General features: G+C 35.0%; 9 protein-coding genes across 25 annotated transcripts in view; 5 read left to right on the top strand and 4 right to left on the bottom strand.

The window, feature by feature from the left end:
- Window positions 1-946: 946 nt before the first annotated feature.
- Window positions 947-9,522, bottom strand: LOC114946079 (uncharacterized). 2 transcript variants are annotated; one of them, XM_085488624.1, is made up of 6 exons: window positions 7,625-9,522; window positions 5,982-6,177; window positions 3,928-4,134; window positions 2,869-2,964; window positions 2,086-2,276; window positions 947-1,983 (listed from the first exon to the last, which is right to left on the bottom strand). In XM_085488624.1, exons 4-6 carry the CDS (start codon window positions 2,894-2,896, stop codon window positions 1,873-1,875), a joined length of 330 nt encoding a protein of 109 aa, XP_085344750.1. In that variant the 5' UTR covers window positions 2,897-2,964; window positions 3,928-4,134; window positions 5,982-6,177; window positions 7,625-9,522; the 3' UTR covers window positions 947-1,872. The 2 variants fall into 2 exon arrangements, 1 of the variants encoding a protein (XP_085344750.1); XR_003822552.2 differs by lacking the exon at window positions 5,982-6,177 and having other exon boundaries at window positions 947-2,276; window positions 7,625-9,513.
- Window positions 3,127-9,811, top strand: insc (INSC spindle orientation adaptor protein). Of its 2 annotated transcripts, none has more exons than XM_029322493.2 (6): window positions 3,127-3,265; window positions 3,841-4,567; window positions 4,896-5,216; window positions 7,657-8,091; window positions 8,177-8,384; window positions 8,471-9,811. In XM_029322493.2, exons 2-6 carry the CDS (start codon window positions 4,293-4,295, stop codon window positions 9,449-9,451), a joined length of 2,220 nt encoding a protein of 739 aa, XP_029178326.2. In that variant the 5' UTR covers window positions 3,127-3,265; window positions 3,841-4,292; the 3' UTR covers window positions 9,452-9,811. The 2 variants fall into 2 exon arrangements, with proteins under 2 accessions (XP_029178326.2, XP_029178325.2); XM_029322492.2 differs by having other exon boundaries at window positions 3,127-3,350.
- LOC114946068 (MIT domain-containing protein 1-like) lies at window positions 9,632-11,855 on the bottom strand. Its single transcript, XM_029322483.2, has 4 exons — window positions 11,097-11,855; window positions 10,721-10,959; window positions 10,101-10,306; window positions 9,632-10,009 (listed from the first exon to the last, which is right to left on the bottom strand). Exons 1-4 carry the CDS (start codon window positions 11,215-11,217, stop codon window positions 9,847-9,849), a joined length of 729 nt encoding a protein of 242 aa, XP_029178316.1. The 5' UTR covers window positions 11,218-11,855; the 3' UTR covers window positions 9,632-9,846.
- LOC114946066 (uncharacterized) lies at window positions 11,402-13,817 on the top strand. 4 transcript variants are annotated; one of them, XM_029322482.2, is made up of 8 exons: window positions 11,402-11,759; window positions 12,242-12,414; window positions 12,493-12,556; window positions 12,651-12,757; window positions 12,827-13,043; window positions 13,117-13,250; window positions 13,367-13,531; window positions 13,604-13,817. In XM_029322482.2, the coding sequence occupies exons 2-8, from the start codon at window positions 12,242-12,244 to the stop codon at window positions 13,704-13,706; spliced, it is 963 nt and encodes a 320-aa protein (XP_029178315.2). In that variant the 5' UTR covers window positions 11,402-11,759; the 3' UTR covers window positions 13,707-13,817. The 4 variants fall into 4 exon arrangements, with proteins under 4 accessions (XP_029178315.2, XP_029178313.2, XP_029178312.2 ...); XM_029322480.2 differs by having other exon boundaries at window positions 11,402-11,805; window positions 12,236-12,414; XM_029322479.2 differs by having other exon boundaries at window positions 11,403-11,759; window positions 12,236-12,414.
- Window positions 13,818-14,197: 380 nt separating this feature from the next.
- On the top strand, window positions 14,198-18,167 carry ArfGAP3 (ADP-ribosylation factor GTPase activating protein 3). 2 transcript variants are annotated; one of them, XM_029322507.2, is made up of 8 exons: window positions 14,198-14,537; window positions 14,825-15,016; window positions 15,124-15,255; window positions 15,354-15,386; window positions 16,092-16,388; window positions 16,470-16,741; window positions 16,820-17,183; window positions 17,811-18,167. In XM_029322507.2, the coding sequence occupies exons 1-8, from the start codon at window positions 14,463-14,465 to the stop codon at window positions 18,066-18,068; spliced, it is 1,623 nt and encodes a 540-aa protein (XP_029178340.1). In that variant the 5' UTR covers window positions 14,198-14,462; the 3' UTR covers window positions 18,069-18,167. The 2 variants fall into 2 exon arrangements, with proteins under 2 accessions (XP_029178340.1, XP_029178341.1); XM_029322508.2 differs by lacking the exon at window positions 15,354-15,386.
- Window positions 18,168-18,310: 143 nt separating this feature from the next.
- Window positions 18,311-21,804, bottom strand: LOC114946087 (putative protein phosphatase 2C T23F11.1). 2 transcript variants are annotated; one of them, XM_029322509.2, is made up of 5 exons: window positions 21,616-21,804; window positions 20,808-21,425; window positions 20,051-20,256; window positions 19,734-19,959; window positions 18,311-18,839 (listed from the first exon to the last, which is right to left on the bottom strand). In XM_029322509.2, exons 2-5 carry the CDS (start codon window positions 20,992-20,994, stop codon window positions 18,499-18,501), a joined length of 960 nt encoding a protein of 319 aa, XP_029178342.1. In that variant the 5' UTR covers window positions 20,995-21,425; window positions 21,616-21,804; the 3' UTR covers window positions 18,311-18,498. The 2 variants fall into 2 exon arrangements, with proteins under 2 accessions (XP_029178342.1, XP_085344771.1); XM_085488645.1 differs by lacking the exon at window positions 21,616-21,804 and having other exon boundaries at window positions 20,808-21,485.
- On the top strand, window positions 21,099-23,110 carry LOC114946088 (succinate dehydrogenase assembly factor 4, mitochondrial). Of its 4 annotated transcripts, none has more exons than XM_029322512.2 (4): window positions 21,099-21,342; window positions 21,973-22,210; window positions 22,286-22,384; window positions 22,541-23,110. In XM_029322512.2, exons 2-4 carry the CDS (start codon window positions 22,159-22,161, stop codon window positions 22,708-22,710), a joined length of 321 nt encoding a protein of 106 aa, XP_029178345.1. In that variant the 5' UTR covers window positions 21,099-21,342; window positions 21,973-22,158; the 3' UTR covers window positions 22,711-23,110. The 4 variants fall into 4 exon arrangements, with proteins under 4 accessions (XP_029178345.1, XP_029178343.1, XP_085344773.1 ...); XM_029322510.2 differs by lacking the exon at window positions 21,099-21,342 and adding an exon at window positions 21,582-21,665; XM_085488647.1 differs by lacking the exon at window positions 21,099-21,342 and adding an exon at window positions 21,685-21,788.
- LOC114946089 (uncharacterized) lies at window positions 22,916-24,938 on the top strand. The gene is made up of 5 exons (XM_085488514.1): window positions 22,916-22,920; window positions 23,268-23,271; window positions 23,364-23,469; window positions 23,641-23,751; window positions 23,940-24,938. The coding sequence occupies exons 1-5, from the start codon at window positions 22,916-22,918 to the stop codon at window positions 24,077-24,079; spliced, it is 366 nt and encodes a 121-aa protein (XP_085344640.1). The 3' UTR covers window positions 24,080-24,938.
- The window catches only part of polybromo (protein), a 15,628-nt gene continuing 13,194 nt past the window's right edge, over window positions 24,723-27,156 (bottom strand). For 6 of the 7 annotated variants that reach the window (XM_029322500.2, XM_029322499.2, XM_029322501.2 and 3 more), the window contains 4 exons: window positions 26,485-26,635; window positions 26,350-26,399; window positions 26,069-26,186; window positions 24,723-25,980 (listed from right to left, as the gene is read on the bottom strand). In XM_029322500.2, the coding sequence (XP_029178333.1) occupies window positions 25,761-25,980; window positions 26,069-26,186; window positions 26,350-26,399; window positions 26,485-26,635 (539 nt within the window). In that variant the 3' untranslated portion in view covers window positions 24,723-25,760. The remainder of the gene's footprint in view (window positions 25,981-26,068; window positions 26,187-26,349; window positions 26,400-26,484; window positions 26,636-27,156) is intronic. The other variant, XM_029322503.2, reaches the window with a different exon arrangement.

The raw sequence follows: 27,156 nt of genomic DNA, 5'->3' as shown, positions 1-27,156 counted from the left end.
AAAATTTTACATAGAATATTTCAAAAATAGATAGGTAATTTTTAGGAGTACATTCTTTTTTCTACTTACTTACCTTAAATATGGAAAAATAAAAACACTTTGGAAATATTACATACACGAAAACGCTTCTTTCGAGTTCATTAATTCAGATCAATATAATATAAGATCAATATAAGATTCAGAATAATATAAATAATATAAATAATATAAATATAATTAATATTTAGAAAGATTTAAAATAATGACTTTCTTCTCGATTTATGAATTAACAAATAGCTGCGCAAATTTGAATTAATTATAAAAAAATTTATACATATATTAATAAATATACTTGTTATCTTTTGTTGATTTCTTTTATCAATAATATACCATTTAGATTTCTCATCAATAATATATTATAATATTTCAAATATTAAAATCAGGATTGGGTAAGTTAATGATTTTTTAAAACTAAATTAAATTAAGTTAAAGTTGCTTATAAAATTAATTTAGTTAAGTTAATAGTTGCATGAACAAAAAATTAACTCGCAGTTAAAATTAAGATTAAATTAATTGAAGTTAAATCAAAAGTTAATTTTTAAAAATATTTATCTTTAAATTAGAATTTTGTTTGTTAATTCTTTTAAAATGTATAATAACAAATAACAAAGAAATTTTTATTTTTGTATAGAAATACATTTTTTAGTAATTACAATTAATGATAAATGAACATAAAAATTAATAATACTTTAATTTAAAAACAATACTTTATAACTTATAAAAAACAATAATAGTATTCGGAGATAAAAAGAATTTAATTTGGGAAAAAAATTAATAAGTTTATAAGATCAAAAATAACTACAGTTGAAGTTAAAACATTTAAAGTTAACTAAACTAAGTTAAAAGTTATTAACTTTTTAACTTTTTTTAACTTTCAACTAGTTATTATCCAATCTTGATTAAAATATATAATCACACATTTTATTTCGATTACTTGAACATTTTCACACGTTTCGCGATTTAATTTTCGAATAATCTGGAATCCTGAACATTTCGAGATAAACATATTCCTGCAGGAATCAATCATCGGTGCAATGTTCCCCCTAAATTCGAAATGTCATCGAAATTCAAACGTCCACAGATGTAGACAGCGCACGCGCTTTCATGTAACGGTTCGTACGCATCTGTCCCTTATCCGTGTACAATAGGGGTCGTACAAGGACCCCTTTGCGCTTCTACAAGACGCGCGGCCTCGTCGAATGTGCGTATGTACGCGTATTTCACGTAGACAATGAAGAAGAGGAATACCGACCGTGGCCTGGCAATCTCTGACCACTGAAATAACGTCGAGATTATGCCATCACTGCCTCTCCAATTAGCGACTTTGGTATTTCCTATACTTATCGATAGCCTCGATCTTCGTCAATTAGCGAAGCTCGTTAACGAGGTTTTTCCTTGACGTGTCGTTCACCGAGTGCTTATAAATATGTACAAACAACAATTCGCGATTTCTTATGTCTATATACTATACGTCTTTCTAGTAGCGCAAAATACCACCATTTTTTGATCTTCAATAAAAGTTGAAGTCGAATCAACCCAGAGAGCCACAGTAATTATTATGACATCATTTTGATGTCGAAATGCATCATTTTGCCATCAAAATAACTTTTGCTATCTGGGCAAAGCAAAAGATTTTATAATAGAAAGTTTAAATGCCCTCCCTCTTTTCTGAACCATTTAAATCTCAGCATCGATGTCCTCGACTGAATGATGATTCATCGATTGATCCAAATTTCAGTATTGTGCCTCTCTTAATTAAACAATAAATTCAAAATTACACTCTCTCCCTGTCTGATTTTCGTGCCCAAAAATTTCTCGAAATTCCTTTAAAGTTCAACACGGACACGAATGCGTGTGATTCATCAACTCACGTGCGTGACGCATTGCGGCGGGCGTTTTAGAGACGCAGATGTCCCGAACGGCGCGTGCCTCCACATCGCGTATCTGGGAAGGGAGAATAGAGGGTAAATGCATAGAGAGTCGTTTCCGAGGGGGCCGGACCCCCGTTCGATCGCGCACATATCGGGGGTAACGATAGTCACGCACCTGGCCCTTAAAAACACCATTGGCGTGATTTCGTGAACATCTTCCTACCAGCTTTTCGGTCTTCCTTGGAATTTCTTTCGCGAGCCTGGTTACGCCAATGCTGCTCGGATCGTCTTCCAGGACAAGACTTATCGTCTTTGACAAGTAAAATAAAAGGCGTCTTCCTGCGCCTCCTACTGTGCAACAGAGGCCTGTTGATTGTTGAAGGTGTATTGTTACTCTCTTCGTTCGCGAATCGACACTATGGAAGTTCGACGGCAAAATGGGTTATTATCGAACGTGAATTTTAAGCGATTTCCCCATTTATCTTTCAACTTATTTTGTACTTGAAAATGTCACACGCTTCTTTTCCTTTGAAAGATTTAGTCTTTCAATTCTTTTACATTTGCATAAAAAATATTATTCTACTCTTATTTATTAATATATTTATTTTAGAAGAGCTGATAATTAAATTGTATGATCAAGAAATGTTTCTGCATTTCAATTCCGCGCTTGCTTGTACATATATATTTATTATTATTAATTTATTTTTTCAGGACGATATTCGGCTCGAAAGGATCATCAATTTTCTTTTCCGATTTCTAATTATCGAATTTTTTTATTATTTAATTATCGAAGTTCTTAAGTTGCATAAAACGGAGCTATTAATGCAATTATTATACCAAGAAATAAAAGACGCTAATTTAATTATCTGCGATAATTATAATTATATAAATTATTATAAATATTTCAATTATTCCAATACCGGTGCATCGTTTACAAAAGAGGGTGGCAAAAAATTACCTTCACACATAGATCGATTATTTTGCATGTTAGAGAGGCTGGATCAGCCTGATCGAAGGTCAAATAAAGGTCTCACATGGCCTCACGTCGCATCTCCTGTGAAAGAGCACCTCGTTACGATTTGACGGTTACGCACGGACGATATTATATGCACGCGTGTGTGCGCTCGTGAAGGGGGAAGGCTGCGCAAGCTGCCCCCATGAAGCCGACAAAAGGGGAAGAGGAGGAATGCCGCTGCGTTTTCACACGACTTGGCTTTTGGGGCGGGGAGAGACACACATGAGGAGGAGATCGAGTCGCGCGCGCGACAAGGAAGTCGGAAGTCGAGCCCGGGAGTCAGTCAATTGTGGGGCATTAACGCGTTTAGGTCAATCATCGTGCCGCTGATAAATTAATCGTACGTGCGCGTTTGTATTTGTGAAAAAAATAAAAAATCCCGCCGAGTACTCTCGGTGCGCGCCAGCAGAAAGTGATCTTCAAAAGTTCGTGATTTTTTATTAAAATTAAAATAGAAACTAATTATATAATATTTAATGTAATTAATATATATATATTAAATATTATATATTTATATATTAAATATTATATAATTAAATATAATATTATATATATTATCCCTAACAACACACATATCTGAAAAACGTTCAGAGGATATCTTCTGGAACATCCTCTGGATATGTTGTACTGTTAGGGATATGTATAATTAATATATTAATATATTTATTTATATAGAATATATTAATATATTAACTATATATATATATATATATATATATATATATATATTCCTAATAGTACAACATATCTAGGGGATATTTAGAGAATATCCTCTGAACGTCTTCCGGTTATGTGTGCTGTTAGAGATAATATATAATATATAATATTTAATAAAAAAACGATAATATATTAATATATTAATTATATTTGTTTGAAAAAAGATCTCTATATTGTGGTCTGTTGTTTTTTTAACAGAACTTTTACGAAGTTTGTACGCGGTCTGTGGAGATCGGGATCATTGAAGAGGAAGAAGAGTATATACGTGTCGCATGCGAGACTCACCATTAAGCAGCAGACCTATGGGGGTTGCGACGGACACCATACGGTTCTCCAAGCAGCCACGCGACCACGAAGCCGTGGGAGGGTCGTTTCGCTCCGCTGAGTCGTGAAAACACCCCGTTGGAAGTAAAATAGCGTTGCACCCTGGTGGCGCATCACCTCGAGGTCGTCCTGGGATATTTGTCGGGGAGCTTCCTCGTTCTACACGTCCTGCAAATATAATAAAATAAAGTGAAGAAATTTATACAAGAGAAGAGATATTGAAAAAACATTTTTTCTACAAAAAAAAACTGTGCTTCTTCTCGTTTCGGTTGATTTTGGTGCGGGTGTTTTTGTGATTCGTCGAATGAAGACAAAGTGGTAAAAACATGAGTGCGTTCAAGAGATACCAGAGTAAGGTGTTCTGGGAGCAAATGGCTTCGCGCGACCTGGAGAACGAGGTTTGTTTTACAGAGAGAAACGAGCCTTCGCGAAAGGGAAATGAAGAAGAAAAGGAAGAAGATTCTGCTAGCAGATCGGAGAACGACACGATCGATGGTGCGAATATCACCGCGATACATGTCTGTAATCAGAGCGACGAGAGTCCAAAACAGGACGCGTGTCAAATTTCGTTGACATGCGATGAAAGTATGGTACATCGTAGGTACGTAAAATATAATAAGTCTGCCATTAAATATTTATCACTACAAAAAGATTGTATTTAATGTATCTCTCTTTAACAAAATTATTTTTACGTATCTCTCTTTAACAATAAAAATATATATTTAGTAATTTTAAAAATATTAAATATTATTTTTTTTAAATAAGATAAAGATAAATAATGTATGTGTATAAATAATAAATATTAAAATAATAAAATAAATCTAAACATATAAATAAAAAAAATACATTGATATAATATATAGAAAAAAAATGGTATTTATTAAATGAAAAATAAATGATATTTTAAAATATATATTTTAATATTTTAGAACGACGGAAATGGACGTGCAAGAGGAACGCAAAATCGTCAGCGGAAATCGATCCTATAGTCCTTCAAGCCAAGATCTCAGAAGCCAAGACTCTGGGTTCTCCGATTCCGAAAGATCAGACTGCTCGGAGGCATATGAAAACGTGACTCCGCGACGAAAACTAAGAAGAAGAAGACGAAGAACGAGGCAACATAGAATGCAATCGACGGGAATTGCATGGTTGGAGGAGGGATCTCCCTCGATGCCGAAGCACACGTCCACGCCGAAGCATTCCAGGACATTTGCGAAGGATCGTTTCGAGCAATCCGCGAGGAGAGAGAGGTGAGCAAATATAAAATATAAGCCAATTAAATTTAATCCTTCTGTCAATGAACGGGTTTCCAAAGCAACTTTAAATATTAAAAATGCGTTGCAGAACTTTTCTCCGCCCGAAATAAAATACAAAGAATCTTTTTAAGGATCTTTTGAAGAATTTATTCGGAAACCTCCTAAAATATAATTGTAAATATAAATATAAATACAACCTAAAATATATAAAAAATATTCAATGTCCACCAACTGCTATAGAAAGAATTATCGCAGTGTAATATGTTGAAAACACGCAGTTGGCATCCATACATTGATGGAAAGATAAAAAAGAAATATGCAGAAGAATTAATTGTGTGAATAAAGGAGAAAAAGATATTGATAGGCTCTCCTTTAATGAAAATTGAATGGAAAAAATCATCAATCGCACGATTTCCCAGCTATTGGACGAGCGATCATCGTTTCGTCATTCAAATACACATTGCTGAATCATCGAATGATTACAAGAACAATCGATCCTGATTCGGCGCGTGCTTGGAATTCCGCGAGAAAAAACTGTCGATATTACTTGCGGTAATATGTTTACCTTGAAAACTGTGTCACGCAATGAAGTATCGAATAAGACAAGTTTCTTTGACAAACTTGTGATGATAAGATTGGAGAAATGAGCCAATTCGATAGGAATGCGAGTTTATCGTCGCTATCTTTTGTCCCTTTCTAATAAGAAAAAAATGATGCATGTATAACACGTCGTATATAGGCGTACGCGATGACACACACTTGAGAATCGTTTCCCTCTTCGTCTCGCCGATCGTAATATCCAAGAGATGCGTCAGAGAGACTCGGAGAGGTGTATCATTGAGGATGATTATCAGTCCTTGAATCGTCAAGTCGCGCCTCTGGCCTTATCGTCGAACCATTGTATGCGCATCGCGTCCTCTCTCTCTCTCTCGTGCGTAGAACAAGGATCTTTCACCTATGTGTAACGAAAGGTATGAGTTATTTTGAAATCTCGATGTTGATAAATATATGAAATATACTCGGCTTCCTTCTCTTATTGCCTTCGGACAGAGTCCGATTATTTATCAGATCGCGTATCCGCCGTGTCGCGATTTGATTAAAGAGTCCGGCAAGGCGATCGTATTATACTACCTATGCTAATAACGTAATCATGTAAATTGTACCGGAAACATATATGTATATATATATACATATATATATACACGTACATACACGATTGGACTTGTTTATATCTCGAGTATAACGAGATGTGAACGGAGAAAAAAATAGTACAAAAAAGTATTCAACTCTCTATGAGTGCCCCGTATATATATGCATTATATTTTCTACCTGCCTATCTTTCATAATTCGAGACGAAGTTTCCTTATATAATTTTACGCATCCTGTATTTCTCGTAGATGATTTAGAAATCAAGTTTCAATCGCAAATTATATATATATATATAAAGCGCGAAAAGGGGCACCAGAGGGTTCGATCTAGTAGAACAGAACAGAAAGTAGAACAGAAAAGTCAAAATAATATCAATTTGACGTTATATTGATCAAATTTGGAGTCCAAATGGAAAAAAAACAAGGTGGTAAAATTTAGATCCTGACCCAAGTAGAATAGAAAATTCAAAATGATGTGAATTTGACGTCATATTTGGAATCGAAATTTGATGACATCAAATTGACATTATTTCGACTTTCTGTTCTTCCAAATCCTACCACCTCGGATATATCCTACAACTACCTCGTGCAGACACTGATTTTTTTCCGTTAGTCAACGTGTTCCATTCGTGCTGTACGTGACTCAACGCAACAACGCACGAGTCGCGCAAGAGAGGAATACGTAAATGAATAAGCGCGCGAGAGAGGCTGACGAGGTCGAAGTCGAAGCCGGGGGCTCCTTGGCCGGGTGCGCGACAGCGAATCTACGAAGAATTCAGTTTTATAACGCCGCTGCACAGGTGGACGCATTACAATACAACGAGATTAGTCATCGCCTGCAGTCGCGCTCTCGAGGAAAGAGAGAGAGCGTTCAACGCGATTAGTCAGCTCTCGCGTTCCATTAAATCGCCCCCGGCCACCGCATTTCCGGAAAAAAAATCGGCGATTCAGATTCTAAGTGTATTGTGTCGCGAGAGTTTCGCCGGAGTGGCAGAATGATAACAGTCGTCTCATGATGCTAAAGTCGAACCGCCATGGCTCGTTTAAGGTAGCGTGACTCGGGAATCACGAAATAGACCCAATAAGTAACAAACTGACGTCATTAAATATCAAAATAACGTTTAATGACGTCAAAAGACGTCATTTTGATATTTAATGACGTCATTCGACGTCAAAATGGTGTATGCCTGCTACCTGGAGATGTCTTTTGAATGAGAAGATCTTTATACATTCCTTTATAATACAAAAACTTACCGAGAACTCATTATTTTCTTTTCCTTTTCCAGAATCAACGAGGAGCGGAGCGATGAGTCGAAGGTGTCCGTTTCGCTGGAGAATAGCGAATGTCTGGGCGATTTTCTGTACGCGTCCGAACCGCCGGAGGACAGCGTTCAGCTGTCATCTTCATCAGCGAGATCGCGAACCCTTAGTACAGATCCCACGACGGATGCGATCACTGCCGGCAGGGAGGTGCTGAATTCCAGTAATTATCGTCAATCGTCGTCCTTGAGAGCGTGGCTGACCGATCTTCGAATAGAAACCGTGGATGAGTGCAGTAGTACCTTGCAGAGCAAGACACTACCGCGAATCCGGATGGCCGGATTTTCCGGTGGGGTCCACGCGCGAGACCTGAAGATGATGTCTTCTGCGGCTACCGCCGCCGCGAGCAAACTCCTAGTCAGCGCGGACCGTTTCGAGCAACATTACCGGAGCATCGTCGAGTGAGTCCTGGTCCTTTGTTTCTTCGTATTACATCAGATGATACGGATCACATGTCAATTATATATGCATTTCGTTATCGTGTAGGAAGACAACACGGCTGGAAGGTGGCAGGTCCGAAATGGAGCTGCTTCGAAGCATTGAAGAAGCCGCTTTCATGATCCTCTCCCAATTAGGAGCACCTCCTCCTCGCAGGATTCAACAGGGTAGTCTGAGAAGCATAATCGCGCAGTTGCAAAGTATGAAGAACTACGTCGATGACACGATCGACACGCGTTTAGACTTTTACATCGAGGTTGGTCAAATTATATATTTGCGACTCATCTAGTAACCGTAAATTAATTATAAATTAATTGTCTAATGAATAAAAATTTTTTATAGAAAATTGTCCGCGGTCTCGAGGAGGCTCCGCGACAGGACGATAGCGTAGCTAGAGGAGCTCTGGCAGCCCTCACGGCTTTAGGATTATCGGATTCTCGCGCAGGAAGCAGCATAGCCCGATGTTCCGGTATAAAGGCTCTCTTAACGTGTCTTATCAGCACTGGTCGAGCGTCTTCAAACGATTTCGTCGCTCTTACCTTACGCGCTCTGGCCAGCGTATGCTCTTCCACGACGGCGATCGAGTACTTTGCACGAGATGGCGGTCCCGAGATTCTGACGGATCTTCTAGAAGTAGAATCTATTTCCGAAAAGGAGAAGATTGAAGCTACCGCCTTAGTGGTGCAGATCACAGCACCGTGGACCGACGCGTGGGGTCTGCCGTGTCTCGAACCCTTCGCGAATTCCTTAATTCCATCGCTGAACCGGCTAATCGAGAGCAGTGATTGCGCTCAAACATTATTATTGGCCGCCGCAGCGCTAAATCATTTATCCAAGTCGAGGCTATGTGTTGGGATCATACTGGAACAGGACAGTGTGAGGAAACTCTTGCGAAGCGTGAAGAAATCCGTCGGTGATAACGTCTGGTTGATGGAACAGGTTGCCGCTCTGATTGGCGAGTTGGCGCGCGTTCCCGAAGGTCGGTCGTATCTGGCCGGGGCGCGAGCCTCCGTGGCTCTGGTTTCCTTCCTCCGTATGAGGCCACCAGGTCTGGAGGACGCATACCGAAGATTGGAGCTTACCGCGGCGGCCGCGCTGACCAGACTCTGCGTGGAACCGGAGATTGCGAGACAAGTGGTAGCGATCGGTGGCGGAGATTGTCTGACAGGACCATGTAGAGTCAATAATATTCAGACAGAGGAGGAGGAGATGCAGGTGGAAGCAGGTTTCTTAAAGTACACCAGGTCGCTGAGACGGGCGTGTAAAAAGGCCGCGAAGCAAATCGGAATCGCGAAGGCAAAGGATCACAGCACACTGGACTGAGGAGAGGACTCTGGAAAAAAAGGAAAATCTATTATTGCAGAGAGAGTTGTACAATTTCAAATAACTGTGAGATATAGCATAGTATGAAAAATAAGTCTGTACAAATATGTCTAACATATTTTATAATAGCGATCTAACAATAAGTAAGCTGTATATTTTAAAAGAATATTTGTACAAATATTTTAAATGTATACAAATATATTTCACTCCTCGTATATTAAATATCGCAGGGATAAGAATATATATTGTAAAAATGGAGCTGTATTATCATCATCACATACTAAATGTGCCATAATAAATGTATATACATATATAAAATACATATATAAAATACATTCATGAAAATTATATAAAAAAGTATTAACCATATTCTTATTATCAATTGATGTTAAACTCTATCTTGTCTCATTTTGAAGCTGATTCTTATGAAAAATGTCTATGGTAGTCTCCAAGCATGGCCTTAATTCTAGATCACATGATCCAAGTACAAATTTGCCCTCTGGTGCTTTAAAATAGTCTAATCCACGTCCGATTTTTATCACCCATCCGTTACTCAATCTGTGAAACAAAGTAAAGGATTATATGAATGAAAAAATGTAAGAACAAAATTTTTAATGCACGTTGCAATTAACTATATTGTTAGCCTTACGTAATTTGCCTGTCGTGCAACGTTTCAGAAAAGGAAAAATCAAAGGAGATCTTGCGAAGTGCTAAACTTTCTTTCAATTCAGCCAATCTAGTAATTTGGTTAGCTTCCTCCATGTGGTTAGGATCATAAGTTGTAAGCAGAGATATCCTGGATAATGCGCAGCATTTTTGAACAGCCAGCTCGCATAGTCTAACCAGATTCTGACACTATAGACGAAATACTGCAATTAGTCCAATAATTTCTCATAAATTAATCTATAGGATGTTAGAAAAAGATGGTATAAAATTTTGCAGGCTTGCTAAATTGAATAAAATATATTTAGTCAACAATTGATTTAAAAAAACAAACTATTATGTAAAAAACCTGCAAAATAATAAAATAATGATATTTATCTTATTGAATATGCATTTCTGAAACTTTATACATGTTTTCTTTTATTAAATTTTCTTTAAAAAACTTATGATTAAAGTATAAATGACTATAGGTTAATATACAAATTACTATTTATTCTAGAAAGGATTTGCAAACATAGTTTATTCAATTTAGCAAAAACTTTTGAAACTTGCAAATTTTCTGATAATAAATGATACTGGAATAAGATAGATGGAGCATATACACACCTGGTGAAAGGCTCGTATATACGGATCCTCGATGTTGATGTACGTGACGGTGCCGTCCAGGAATCTGCCGAAGATACTCGCGTAACCATGTCCTATGGATCCATTCTCGATCTTACTCAATTCCCTGTATATGCCGGCCGATTTCCTCGTGGTGATGAGCTTCTTCACCTTCTCGGCTCTGTCCAGATACTCCTTCGCCTTGGTCGTGAGGTACTCCACCTTGTAAGTTTCCTTTGTCTCTGCATCGTTTTATTATCGATTCTTGAGCGTCTTGATCAAGGATAGTAATAATAATGTAACATTTTTAACGTAAGAGGTTTTGCGCGCGCGAGAGAAGGAAAGAAAGAGAAGCATACAAATATCGTATACATCGTACCTTTTACAGCGTCGAGGAGTATCTGCACGCCTTCCTGATACAAAACCAACGCCATTGTAAATTTTTCCTGCTTATCCATCTCCACTGCTCGTTTCAGGACCGAAACCGCTGCGGATTCCATCGTAAAATCAAGAAATCTCTCTTAAAAAAAGCTCACGTTCGACGATAACGTTGCACAGGAGATAATCTCTTTGTTGTTTCCCTATAATCTCTACCGATTACTTTTCTTTCTGAGCACGATAACAGTACTGAATATACGTTATATACGAACACAAAGCAACACGCACATTGTAATATGATTCTCGAATGTCGCGTTACACTTTTGACGTTTGACGTTTGACATTAGACATTTGACGTTTGAACGTCGATTCACAAATTTGTCGATTAAGCTCGCTTGCCTCGTTCTCGCGCACTTTTCTTCACCTCTCTCGATCCCGTTCAAATTTTAAATATATCGGATCGCCCGCTCGAATCGTACTGTTCGAACATGGCGCCGCACCGTGACGTATATAAACGATTTTAACCTAGCTACCGAAAGTGTCGGGGAAGAGTCTCGTCGCGCGAACACAATATGCTCATCGAAAAAACGTGAAGCCGTTCCGCTAGACGCGCAAGGACTACGCTACTCGGGGAAGAACCTCATACGTCACGCTCGAGCATCCGGTAAGACTGGGGAATCGTGGGCTCAAAAATTCCTCGATGCACTCGCGTATGTATCGCCGTTTTCGATCGACACGAATGTGGCTACGTTTCGCTGACGCGACAGCACGTGATCGAGTGCAGATATCGACGGGCGGGAATTTCCAACGAATGTCACCTCGAATAAAATACTCTTGACGCAAAAATGTATTTTCCGAATCTAGGTTTTTTCGCTATTTTGTGAATCAAACTCCTCACATGTGATTCAGTCGGCGCGCATCTGTCATAAATTAATTATTAATTAACTATTTATTTAAATAGTGTTTTTTTTACTAGATTAATTTTTAAATTAAATTAAATTTATATATATATATATATAAGGTTCTTACAAATTTAAATTTATTGTTAGATTATTAATAATAAGATTGAAATAATTTTTGTATCAACTTGCCAATATTATTCATATGAATGTATACTAAATGAATAATACTTTTTTCAAGCACCAGATGAAGTCTAGCAAGAGCTTAAGTGGGTTATGGGGAGAGTTACCATCACGAGAGATGCTCAAGCAGGAAATAATCATACCAGATCTCATAGAAAATGTCTGGCGACAAGCTATGGATAAAACAAACAACACAGATTGTGATTACCGGACTGACAGGCAATCTGAATATTTACAGTGAGTGTATAATGTTTATGTTACAACACTTATATGTTAAACTAATATATGAAAACTGTTAATATTATTTTGTTACAGATTACCAATGGGAAATTTACATGTATTGAATACCATAAATTTTCATCAACAATTACGAACAATGGTACAGAATTCAAATACATCTTGTGATTTAAATATTAATCACAAGTTAATATATTGCTTGTTCAAGAGTAACAATGATAATTTTTTTTTTACAGGAAGAAGGAAATATGCTTGGAAATATGACTGTCATAGAGGCACAGGATTCAAAAGAGAAAATACATTCGAAAAATTTATTTCATTTTCTACCTTATCAACCAAAAGGGTATTTGTTATATTCTCAGTTTGAATTGTGTATTGTATCATTATGTAATTCTTAATCGCATCATTTTAGAAGTACAGCTGAAGATTATTCTACTGTACATCATTTAATACCACAAACTGCGAGGAATTTGTTGAGATATGCTGTAACTGTTTTGTTGGCTCACATTGGATTCGAAAATTCATCGGATATTGCTATAGAAACATTAATTGATATCGCAGATCATTTTTTAAGAAGAATGACCCTCTTATTGAAAGCAGCGACTGAACAGAGGGATCATGGCTTTCCTGTAAGATGAGAAGAATATCTAATTATTAAAATATTTATCTAATTTTTACATGACAAACTTTTGTTTTTGCTAGGATGCTGTAGAGAGAGTGCTGCTTGAGACAGGTGTGGGGGGAGTAACAGCATTGCACGACTATTACCAGGAGTATGTCTTGAAGTTTGAAGAGAATATGAGGAAGCAGGTCGAGGAAACGATGGAAAAACAGAGGCAATTTGAACTTAAAGCTTGTAGTAATACTAAGTATTGCATATTGAGCTGTAGGCAATTTCCTAAATGGGGCAAATATTGCTTACATTAAAATAACATTTGTCGATGTTCTTTAGGATGGTCCTAGATGAAGCAGCTAGCAAACTACAATTCGAGGAACTAGACGAGTTTGGTAATGTATACCGAGAAGTCCCGACGTTACAATTGCTCGATCCTGAAAAGGGATTTCCACCAAGCCTGAACGCTGGCTTCCAAATGCTCTACAGCCTCGAACAGGATGAGTAAGTTTTTTTTTTTTTTTTTTTAATGAAACATTTTTTCACAGAATACAGGGATAATTTTAATACTTTCAGATTGAATAGTATGGAAGTAGAGGAAGAGGAAGTAAACGTGAGCGATTCGCCAAATACGGGGCAACGATCCATAGATGGATCTATAGATAAAAAAAGATGTTGAAGTATTATAAGATATAAATGAAGAATTATAGCATCGTTTCATTCATTCGTGACATGTGTATATATCTTGGCATTTCAAAACCAAAATAAAAGGATATTGCGGTTTTGTGGATTTTGTAGTTTTCTTTGCGTTACAGCTTGACGAAAGAGAGAATCTTTTATTAGCTAGATTTATTCTAGAAAATATTTTCAAGTAAATCAGTAATTAGTAAACATGGACCACTGCAGGGTTTTTCCAGGGAGAGGTATAATTAAATTTTTTTTATTTTTCATTAATTTTTTTTATTTTGTTATTTCAATTTTTTTATCATAAGTATGCAAATAAATTTCAGTTTTTTTTTATTTTATTTTAATTTTTTTATATTAAATATGCAAATAAATTCTAGTGTTAATTCAAAAGCAGAGCAAATTAATTTTTTACTGATTCCAAGGAGGGTTAATGTCCCCCCTGTGGACATCCATGTTGATAAAGTAGAGTCCATGCAGTTAAAGTCGATAGTACAGAATCTAATGCTAACGTGTAGCGTCACAGGTTCGTGTCTCCGCAAGTAATTGCATATTCATGTACTGCTATCATAGTGATCTATATTGGCATCTTTATCGTACGCTTTCTGTTGCATTCATGTACACTTCCTGTATTCCCTCCTTTGTCCTGCGAGGACTCGTATCATCGCACCAGTGACTTTAGCGCCGAGCAACCAGCTTTCGCCACGCGTTCCAGAATTTTATCGTGACGCACGTTGACAACACGTCAAAAATGGCAGATTCTCCGCCTAGTAAAGCAGATATCGAGGAAATTTTCAAAAGGCTACGGGCCGTCCCAACCAACAAGGTTTGTCGGTTTAAGTCAGTAGTAATAAAATGCAGGAAAAAACAATACGTGGGACTGAGCGATAAGATTGTAATTTCTCTCGATTTCTCCCTATCGTAACACATTCGAGGATTCTTGAAATGACATCTGTACAGCTGTATTATAAGTTTTTATGGATTACTTATATATATTTATTTATATAATATTTTGTGGAGACACTTGCGATGTACAAACGTCAATTTATCAACGATTGTTCCATGTTTTAGCAATTTTAGAATTTATGTCAATAATTGCTTTCACTTTTTCAGACATGTTTTGATTGCAACGCGAAAAATCCAGCATGGGCCAGCGTAACGTACGGAGTCTTTTTGTGCATCGACTGTTCAGCGGTGCATCGTGGCCTGGGAGTGCATCTTACCTTTGTCAAATCTACGCAACTTGACACAAATTGGACATGGTTGCACTTGAGGAACATGCAGCTGGGTGGTAATGCTAACGCTGTTAGTTTCCATAGTTTAAAATTTTACTCCTTTTTTTCTTTTTTTTTTTTTATTAAATTACAATTTATAATTCAACCGTCACATGTCTCACCTCACCAAATTTTTAGAAAAAATTCTTTGCACAACACAACTGTACCACGACTGATGCTCAGCAGAAATATAATTCGCGCGCGGCTATGCTGTACAGGGAAAAATTAGGTCAAGCATCCGCTCAAGCAATGCGTCGTTATGGCACAAAGGTATGAAATTATCGGATGGATATATAATAGTAGTTGTATTCAAATAGTGGAGACATTATTAGAAATTTAGCATAACTATGAACATGATAATATTATAGGTTTCTCTTACTACATCGAAAAATAAGACAATGGTGAGCTAAATGTTTTTGAAATTAATTTTTTTTCTGTCTCAGAATTTTACTAACATCCGCTTATGGCATTGTTCTAAAAATTGCTTCTACTTCTCATAGACATACATATGTAATTTTTTCTCATACATTCAATGTCAGTGCACAATTATCAGTATATGTAAGAATTCACAAAATTGTTCAAATGTGCGTAATTTTGATGTTTACAAAAGTGTTGTTATATTGTGTTTTTATTACCATTATAACAGATTTACCATGAAGACCTATATACATATACATTTTTAATGCAATGTGTTTCAATACAATAATATATTTTTTTTCTTGCTTGTATTTAATAATATATACAGGATACATATAAAATATTTGGCCATGCCTTACCTGGAAATTTCAGATTTTTAATCATGAAAAAGAAAAACCTCATAATATTATAAATATATAAAAAAATACATGCTTCTCAAGTTATAAACTAATTGTAAATTAGTAAAAATACCTGAATAAATTGCTTGATCTGAACAAATATAATTTAGGATGTAAATATTTTATTATTTAATTTATTCAGATAAAGAAATATAAGCAAATATAATTAGACATTAAATAACAATAAAAGTAATAGTGACAGTACTGTTATACTGTCCACTAGTGATAATGTTTGGTCAAATATTTCAGGAATATTTAAAAATAATATTTAAATAAGTCTTTTTTTTACAGCTGCATTTAGATGAAAGCACAGAAATAGTATCAGAAGAGACAAACGAGCCAGATTTTTTCAAGCAGCATGAAAATTTTGACTTACATGAAAACAATACATTAATTTCAATGGAAGAAAAGGCATTCCTAGCACCTAATACTGTGCCAAACGTTGATAGTACAGAAAAAAGTGCATCAGAAGACATTTCTAATTCCTTGGGTCCTTCCGTTAAGCTTTTCGATCCTGTTTCAAATGTACAAACTGCAAGGAAATCTACTATAGGTTGCAGAACAGCACAATCTAAACGTCCTGGTGGTGTAAGTCTACATTTATTTATGATAAAACAATAATATATGTGACAAATCGCAATTATCATTATTTTTATAATTTACTTTTAGTTAGGAAAGAAAGCTGGGAGTTTAGGAGCTCAAAGAGTCAAGACGAATTTTGACGAATTAGAAAAGAGCGTCGCGGAGGCACGTAAACAAGCGCAAGAGAAGGACAAGGAAGTGACAAAAGAAGAGCAGGAAGAGCTTGCCACGCGTTTAGCCCAAAAGTATGAGCAAAATTTGAGTCAACAAGCAAAAAAAATAGAGGAGAGAGCTAAGCAGTTAGATCCATCGAAAGCCACGCAAGCAGAACGGCTTGGAATGGGATTTAATGCACGAAGGTAACTCACTTTGCGCTCTCTTATCGTGTAAAATTTATTTAACACGTGATTTTATACAAAAGTTCTCTTTCTTGTTAGTGGCGCGAGTCACTCTGCATTTGGCGACATGAAGACAATAAAGCAAGAGTCTAAGTCCACCAATATCAGCACGTCAACGGAAGCACTGTCTGGAGAAACTGATCTTTTCTTTACCTTGGATGAGTTTTACTCGGTTTACGCTAACAGTAAACCATCTTCTCGTAACGACGAAATTGTGGTCGTGGCAGAACCAGAACCGCCTAAACGGTTAGCTCCCACAAGCAGCCGTATCGCCAACGTGAAGAGTGACACGAAACCATCGTCTACCATCTCTACCATCGAAGGAGAAGCCCAGAAAAAGTTCGGAAGCGCCAAGGCCATTAGTTCGGAACAATACTTTCAAGACAGTACTTCCGACAATTTGGTGAGTGTAAACTATATATCAATGCATCAATCAAGGTTGGATAGCAACTAGTTAAATTCGTTAAAAGTTCATTTTTAGTTTAACTTACAAAGTTAATTTAAAAGAAGTTAATTTTTAACTTAAACTAGTTATTTTTAAACTTAAACTTACTAACTTTTTTGTAATTTTTTTCTATAAAATCTTAAACATATTGAACAACTAAATTTTTAATAACACTTAAATTATAATAAAAGCATCATTCTATTATGTATATGATTCTTACATGTATTATAAAGTAAATAAAGGTACTATTAGTTTTTTTATAATTGTAATTACAAAGAAAAAAGACTATATTTCTATATAAAAAAATAAATTTTTTTATTTTATTATTTATTATTTTATATAAATTTAAGAAATTTAACAAATAAAATATTAAATTTAAAAATTTTAAGTTATGACATTTTAATTTAATATAATTTAATTTTAACTTATTGTTAGTTTAAAAAAATAATTAACTTACCCAATCCTATCAATGTTTCCTATAAAATTATATTTACTGGTACTTTAAAAAATTATATTAGCGCTCCTTTGTAAACAATAATTCTTAATTGTAATAATACTTAGTGTATGTATCTTTTAAATTTTTAGTGGGAACGTAAAAATAATTTGCGTCGCTTCGAGGGCTCGTCCAGCATTTCATCGGCCGATTATTTCGGTACTGAAGGCTCGACGCCGACTTCGCCCACGTCCTCGTTGTCTATGCGTCTAACCGCAGGAAGGGCTGGTGTCGTGGATCTCGACGATGTCCGAGAGAGTGTACGTCAAGGTGTAAACAAGGTTGCTGGAAGACTTAGCTCGCTCGCAAATGCGGCGGTTTCCTCTATACAAGATCGTTATGGATTTTAAACGAAATCTTTTTGCGCTTCACGGAAATTGTTACAATACTTATTATCCGGACTCAGTCTTGTTCATTGTTCAGAGTTGTAAATAAAAGCTTATAATTGAGCTTTTGCGTAGCTTATTCTACGGGTGTGTCGCGCACACATAAATAGATGTATGAAACTGATCAAAAAAATTGACGATCGTTACAAATTTAGTGCAATATAAAAATTACGCAGTTTCGAGAACGAAAATATAAATGCAAAATGTATTTTATAAATATACGTCCGCTCATCTTTATCAACAAAGCCAGTGTATTGTGTAATACATTGTCATAACAAATATTACTATATCAAAAGTCAAGGTATATAGACGAAAGTAAAATACACGTAACAATATAATTTAGGTCAAACAATTAATTTATCTTTTTCGCTAAAATTTAAATAAAAAAAACTAGTTATAGATCTATACTCGGCGGTAAGTCCTGGCAGCGCAACACCAATTGCGAACACGGTTTGCCGTGAAGAAAACACACGAGTATCACTGTCATATTATCACAACCCGTGCCCATAAGAGCGTCCGGGGCCAAGCAACAGTTTAGAAGCTCTTCGCAGATCTCCTCGGGATGTATCGTAACGTTGCGATGCGACTCCGCATCGCCAAGTTTCATCTGGGCTATTCGCGTCCTCACGAATTTAACAACCTCTTCGCTGGTCATCACGTCCCAGATACCGTCGCACGCCAGAACAACGAACTCCCACTCTTCGGTTATAGGAAATTGTTGTACCTCGGGGAAGGCTACGAAAAATTTGCTAACGTCAAATATATATTGAAAGTTGTATTATAGTTACAGTGACTATCCGTCCTTTATTTTAGAGGACAGTCCTATATTTTAAGTAGCTGTCTTTTAGATTTATTCATTTTTCCAAAACTCAGTTTTGTCTTTTATTTTTTATTTAGCGTTTTAATATCTAATGTCGTAATATTAATGAGAATTTGTACAAAAACAATGAAAATTCTTCTCCAAAACTTATTTAAGAAACCAAGGATTTGTTTCAACATAGTTGTAGAATCAGTTTTAAACTATACAAATATATATTATATATATATATATATATATATATATATATATATATATATATATATATATATAGACTTGTGATAATCGCAGAATTATTTTTTTGCTCCACCTTGATTGCAAATTGATTTAGAAACATGTAAATAGGCCTTGAAATTTTCAAATTTGTCATTTTTCCTCAGAAAATATGATCACTGTAATAGTTCATCTAGCCATCCATTTATATATACAGTGCCTGACATAAAGTGTCACATCGAAAATATACAAGTAGATCTCGTTATTTGGAGGCGATTTTTCCTCAGCAAAAGTGTCGAGGGAGGCCATCATTTTTTGCATGTTCCCAATTTTTGCTATTATGTATCTTTATAACTAAATCTTAAATTAAAATTTTATTAAAGTAAACTCTACTTGAAATTAATTGAAGAATGTGGTTTTGTTAATATTAGGCTTAGTTTGCGAAAACCCCTTTACTTTTTATCTTTACTTATAACTCGAAAATTATTGATGCTTCAATATTTTTGTTGAGGAAAAATTGTCTCCAAATAACAAGATCTACTTGTACATATTCGGTGTGACACCTTATGTCAGACACTGTAGATTCCGTTTTTATTTACCAGTCACGATTTGTTCCTGCGCTGATTTATGATCGTTTCGCTTAAATATGAAGTCCCCAAGGGCGCGAGACAACGCAAGATTGCCGTTGACCCTTTTGTACTCGACAAAACCACCTGCCGCTTCGATTCGCTTGCGCTCGTCCTTCAACGTGGGTTTGTGATCTCGGCTAAGGGGCACCGTCCTGCCACCGATACAGGCCACCGCTCTGCTATCACCCGCGTTAGCCTGAAAAGCTTTTCCATTCAGGTCAGGTATTCGAATGTGCGAAGAGGAGATTACGCCGATATCTCGTCTTCAAAATTAACGAACGACTTACGCTGTACAAAATGTTATCCTTGACAAGTAGCGCGATGACAGTGGTCCCAGCGTGTTCATCCCTTAGAGTCGCGTTGTTCTGCATCGCTTTGTCCAGTTCCAGAAAGCCTTGCTGTATACCTTCCACAATATCGCCCGCTTTGTACTCGCTTCTTTTAGTTATGTACTCATGAAGATGTTTGCCAGCGTGCTGCGCCATGGTTGCACCTACAAAAATATATTTATGTAAATAGATATCAAGAAAGGATGCAACGAGATATTAAGAGATATAAGATTTATGGATTTACATAAGACTTTTCAAAAATGCTTGATCAAATATCATCCATTGAGCATTAAATCTGTTTATTCTGTTTCTAGAAAGAAGAGGTCTGTTCTTCTCAGTAGAACTGGCTGCACTAGTTTAGAGTTTCTTTTTTATTCCACATTGGAAGGAAAGAGATAAACTCTGAACTAGTACAGCCAGTTCAACTAAAAAGAACAGACTTAAGGTAAAGAGTGTCTCATAAAAAATTGCTGAAACTAATCAGCTGTCATTTTTCAATGCATGCAGTTATTGAAAAAACAAAAATTGTGTTGAAAAGAGTAAAGTCTACAGTTTTTAATGGATATCGATTATCATTAGTTTACATATGTGATTATTAGCACTTTTTTCATTACATTTTTCAATAAAATAAACTGGTATACATTTTATTTATTTGACAGCTGATTAGTTTCAGCAATTTATTTCTATGGGACACCCTGTATGCGCTTATACATACCCCCATGTCCATCGTAGACTGCAAAGAACGCACTGCCTGGGTCACTGGGCAAGGAGAGTATGTGCACGTGCGAATCTTCCATCTTAATGCGCCATCCTTGCATGCAGGAGCTACCGACACGATAATTGCTGTCCCGGCAACAGGCCGATTTCTTCTTCGTCACCGGTTCGCTGAGCGTCTGCCCCATCCTCTCGCCCTGGCCGATAGGATCGTTTCCCGCCTTTCAGTACTTCAACGTCTCATGTCATGTGCGACGAGTCAAGTTAAAACTTGGAATTAAACGATACTACGCTCCACTACGTGGTACTCATTTAAGACGTCAATCGGTTTGTGCGGAATTTTACGCCAAGACTCACGATAACAGTTGGCGTCGTCGATTTGAGCGATCTTTGCTTCGTTCCGATCTCATAACAGTTCCTCGTAAAACTTAACTCCAGGTCGTCGACTCCGTCCCGTCACTTCTATCCGGCCAAGGGAAAAACAACACCGAGCAAGCGTCGACCGAAGAGATGAACAGCTGATCTGGATTGATGACGTGAGTGACGTCATTTACTCCAGAATGTCACCTCTTCGTTTATGACGCGACGTCTTTGAACGAGGATGAAAATCTCTGGGTTACTGGAATATTTAATTTTTTTTCAACATATAATATTGCATAATATTATTTTAATCTTTTTTTATTTTGAGGTCAATCTTTAGGGGGTGTGTTCGAAAAGTGTTCAATCGGGCGATATAAAGATTTTTGCTCCTTTTTTGATTGGTTAATTAAGAATTACTTTATTCTTTCGAGTAAAATTTCTGAACTCACTAAACGGATAATAATAATTCTGCGTCCTCTGTTCATATTGTTCATTTACTGTAAGTGCACAATTTCAAGAAACGATGTAAAATGTTGAACATTCAGAAATAAACATATGGAAATTATTATCAACATTAATTAAATATAATGAGGAAAATAATCTTCGATTTTTTTCATTCGATGTAATTTTTGTCGACGATACACGACTCGATTTCACACTTCATACAATACATAGATCTATGCGATTAATAATAATTTAAAGTATAGTATAGAAATGCATATATTCTCTGTATTATTTATAGATCATAAAACGTCATCTTCATCTTTATAAAAAGGGGCTGCGACTTTAAATAAATCATGTTCTAGGTTATGGGAGAGAATCAGCTGTTTCGTGACACGTGCGTATCAGCCGAATTCAACTTGTCAACGTGTTTCGTAAAAAATTTCGTACGTTGGATCTTGTTGTGAAATCTGCGAGAAGACTAAATAGAATCTAATATTTTGAAGAAAAGAATAGAATAATATAAAAAAATATTCGTGTACGGGCAAAGAATGGCAGGAATTATTAACACATCGATTTCAAGTTCGCGATCGCATTTAAAAGGTACAAACGAAAAATATTAGCATTTAAGTATATCACGAACAAATATTGCATGATTTTTTCATTTTATTCTTAAAGGACTTGCACGTTTATTCTCATCCAAAAGCGTGGATGAGACGGGCGAGAGTCCGAGATTACGTGAATTCCGAAAAAAATTGCGCGAACAAACCCCTATAGGTAAGATTATTTTTCAATACGTATAAATATTTAATTTAATTTAATTATATATTAATTTATTATATTAATATAAAAAGAGAGAAACGCTATCTCTCTCTCATCTATTTTGAATATATTTCTGCATGAACTAAAGGGGTGGAATTTTAAACATAACAGAGAAATTAGAGGAGTTAGAAGAAGGAAAACACCCTTATCAGGAGAAAGAACCCTTGAAACCGTTCCCGAACAATACGAATCCGGAAACAGGCGAAATCGGAGGTCCTCGAGGACCAGAACCAACTCGTTATGGCGATTGGGAGAGAAAAGGTCGTGTGACAGACTTCTGATAACCCTCTGTCATCTTAGGAGTTTATTAATAATTAGACACTACCTCGATAAATTAAATGTCTTTGTTATTAAATTAAACACGATATTAAATTAAATAGAGTATACATATACGTAATAAAAAATGAATTCCTATTTTATAGAATAAAAATTGTAAATATAAATTTTATAATAAATATATGTAGTATAAAGTTTGCATTGCAAAATATGAGGTTCTTTTCGCGATCGCGGAAATTTTAGTCATGCAATAAGTTTTTCTAAACAAAATCAAAATCAAGCATCACTCAGATCATTGTCAGATATTATATCTGATGATTTATCAATGAAATATATTTATAAATTTAAAGCGTATAAATACTGTAATTTAATGCACAATTTTATTAAAGTTTAATTATAAATTAATTAATCATTAAAATTTGTTAAACCACTTTTATTCTCGGTCTTTCGATCGAGACCTGATTTAATTGACAAGAAAAATAACTATATTTATGACTAATATATATCCTTGATTCTCTATATAAAGACAAAGAAATTTATTTATTACGAAAAGATTTCACAGGAGTGTAACTTACCCTGCGTATCTTGACGATAGTCTTTTTTTAACAAAATTAAAAATTATCTTGATATTTTCGCGTCGATGAATAGCGATTATTAGCAAAAGTTTGCACCACGTAAAAGTTTCCACCGGAGTTTGCATACAATGATTCGCATAAATCGATCGAATCTACAGATAATAAAAAGTTGCAGACGATTGGTCATAAGTATGAGCCAAGTTTGTTTTAAACCATTTTACATTTTTTCGAAATATATTTTGGTGAATATATTTTTTTTTCATATTTTATATATTATTTTTTTCACCAATTGTATGTCAAAATTTCTTTCGTACACACACACACAAAAATATGTAAAAATTAAATAAGTAATCTGACTAGGTTCTTCACTATTACAAATGAAGAAGGAATTAAACGATGAGATTTCAGAAAAGCAAGAGTCGCCGCGAATGAAGCAGTTTCATGAAAAACTCAAACTGCAGCCGATACCAAGTATACATATATATACATTGTATATATGCATATACATAATTGATAAAATAATTAGTTTTAGCAAAGATAACAGCACAATTTTTTTTATAAAAAATTTTATATAAAATTGTAAGTTTTTCTGTAAAGGTTTAATTATATATCTAAGACTGTAGTTTCGCAACGTAACTCTTTCTTAATTTAATAAATAGAAATAAAACAGCGAGAACGATTTGTGGACTTGGTGTTAGTGGAAACTGATCCCAAAACTGGAGAGTTAATAACAAATAGCGAGAAGAATCCTACTAAATGGGGAGACTGGCAGCACGGTGGCAGAGTTAGCGATTTTTGAAGACACTACATTTTCTATAAGCTATATGTGTATATATTTGAAGAACTGCAAAAAAGAATTCTCTTACTCTTCGATATAATACGATTAATTTATCACAGCAATTTATTTGTAGGGAATTAAGATCGTTCTTCGATGTAAGAAAACATAAAATTGATGTGTTATACACATATAAGAAAGTATCTGTAAATCAGACAAAAATTTTATCATAGTAATAAATTACACTATGTAAAAATAAAGCACTTTTTGCTAGATTAAATTTTAAAGCTAGTTTTTAGAAAATACTGCGAATTTATTAGCGATGGTATATTAGATATACTATTTAATATCAAATTTTTTTTCTTGTAAAAAAAGTCTCTGACATTATAATTTACATAGAGAAATTTTTGTCATTATGTATAGATATCGGTAGATTATGTGTACAAAAATATACGATACTTTGTCACAAGTACTAAATAATGTATATTAGAGGATAACAAACACATTATACATCACACAAATTAAATTTCTCGCTAGTAATGAGCTAACGAGTAACGAATATAAGAATCAAATTCTATGAAAAAAAGTGTGAGGCTTTATTCAGCCACATTAATCGAATTTAAAAGTAATCTTTATGCTTTTTGTTAGTAAAATGTATTTCACAATGTCAATAGCAGCGAAAATTTATTTAGCCAAGACATATAATAAATTCAAGACTCCAATATTAAGCCGTTCGCGTGTAGAAAAAGAGAGCGTAGTTAATCCTACAAATATAACATCGTATCAAGAAACATATGTACAGAATACTGTAGTAAAAATCTCGTCTCGTATGTGCCTCAGCATGTACGTTTTGAAAATTCTCTTCCAATTGTATCGAGAAAAATTTGTCCTAAAAAATAATCTACTATGAGGTATTATATTGTTGCGTACAAGATGAAGAGGAGAGAGAGATTTCGTCCTTCTTTTTACTATTATATATAAATAACAGTAAGTAAAATCATTTGATTAAATTTCACCTTTGTCAATATCTTCCGAGAATATTAAAGCAGTATTAATAAAAGAGCGTGAGATACCATCTCAATGTTTCGCAGAGATTACTGTAGTTTCTATATACATATACAACTTCCTACACTATATAGGCATTTTCGCGCGCGCGCGATGAAGATTCATTTCTTTTTGTATTTCTTGATACAAGAATATGTATTATTTGCGCTATACAGAAAGTATAAAATTTTGTTCGAAAAGTGAAAATGAAAATTAGGACAGATGTATTTACATAATGATTGTTTTCTACATAGTACGTGCTTTGTCTTCTTATGTACATACATCGTATATTTAAACAATATACGGTCAAAAGTTCGTAAAGACCAGAATTTTTTTTAACGAGAATTAAATAAAAAGATAAAAACATTAAAAAAAGACAAACTAATTATAAAAATTTCAAATTATATCTCAAATAATTTGCAAAATATAAAATACTTTTGATCTAAAGTTTCAAATAAACTTATCTCTTCGATACTCTGTATATAATAAAATTTAAAAAAATTAGGTATTGATATGTTAAGACAAAAAATAAATTCTCTAAATATAAATATTATAACATTCAAATGATTGAATATCATCAGTCTTTCGTCTAGCGTCAACGGATCTGTATAGTGTAGGTTGCATTACGTGTCAAAAATTATAAATCTTAACAATTTATAAACTATAAAGTTTTATTGATGGCTAACACATCCCGCATCATCATGTTTCTGAGTGTCCACAAGGCGTTCACTACATTTCCGTGATTACCAACGCCGTTGCCCAACCACTCGGCGGGCAACTTCGCTCCGCCTTCGGGTATTTGCGTATTATCCGGATTGGCGTTCATCTGCTTGTCCCAATTTGATATGTAACGATTATCCACATTTAATCCCTCGATGTACCTGTACGTGAGTGAAAAAAAAATCAATATATTTTTTATACAATGTTAAAAAGGATTGCAAAATGTATATTTATGCTTGAAAAGCTTACCTCAAATAAGCATCTGAATGTAATACACGACTCGGTCTTGGAGGTACTGCGACAAACATCGGTTCTGGTTGCTTAGTAGCAGGTACGCTGTTTGTCTGAGTTGCAGCTGCTGAAGTTTCTACAAAAGGTGTTTTTGTAGAAACATATTTTATTCGTATCATATGCAATTTAGCATATTATTTTATTATTACATGTAATTATATATAATTATATAAAATATACATATATAATTATATATATAATATATAATTAATATAATATTATAAATAATATAATTTTACCTGTTTCCATCGATGGTAATACCGTAGGTCCTTTCGAAGGCATATAATTTCTGCAAGGTCATACATAATTAACATATATTAACATAGCTACATAATACGATATAAAGAAAAAAAAGAAGGAAATAATTTCTATACCTGCTTCTTTCGGAGGGCGGTATTATACGGCCATGCGATTTGATGATATGCACTTCCTTGACATGTCTCGCGAGTCTCTGTACACTCGGGAACGGCGGAACGGATTTCTTTGTTCGGCCACAACCACGCCATTGGCATTGAAACTCCACGTCTGTAAAATATATTCGCAATAAGTCTATTCGTTTTAACTGAACTGGCTGCACTAGTTCAAAGTTTATCTTTTTCCTTCCAATGTCGAGTAAAAAGGATAAACTCTGAACTAGTGCAGCCCGTTCAGCTAAAACAAACAGATCTAATAATTTAAGGCTCCTTGGTACTCACTGCGACTATGTTAGATTGTGACATCAAAAGCGAGAAAATACACGCTGAAAATTCATGCACATTATTTTTAGATAAAAAAATATTTTGATAAAACACAACTTCCAGATGGACTAAGCCTCATATTACAGTCATTTTCCAATTGTTGATTGATTATAAAGAAAAAAGATAGTTTTCGAGATATTTTAAGAGTATACTAAAGCCATCTGAAGTGTTGTTTCATTGAAATATTTATTTATTTCGAAATGGGGTCTAAGAATTTTTAACGCGTATTTTCTCGCTTTTGACGTCACAATTCCAACATAGCCGGCGAGGAGCCACGAGCCTTAATGTTCTACTTTTACAATTATGTGT

Source organism: Nylanderia fulva, unplaced genomic scaffold (genome assembly GCF_048542155.1).
Source record: "Nylanderia fulva isolate GAGA-0341 unplaced genomic scaffold, ASM4854215v1 Scaffold7, whole genome shotgun sequence".
In the NCBI taxonomy this organism is placed as follows: domain Eukaryota; kingdom Metazoa; phylum Arthropoda; class Insecta; order Hymenoptera; family Formicidae; genus Nylanderia; species Nylanderia fulva.
This window is presented reverse-complemented; position numbering and strand designations above follow the sequence as displayed.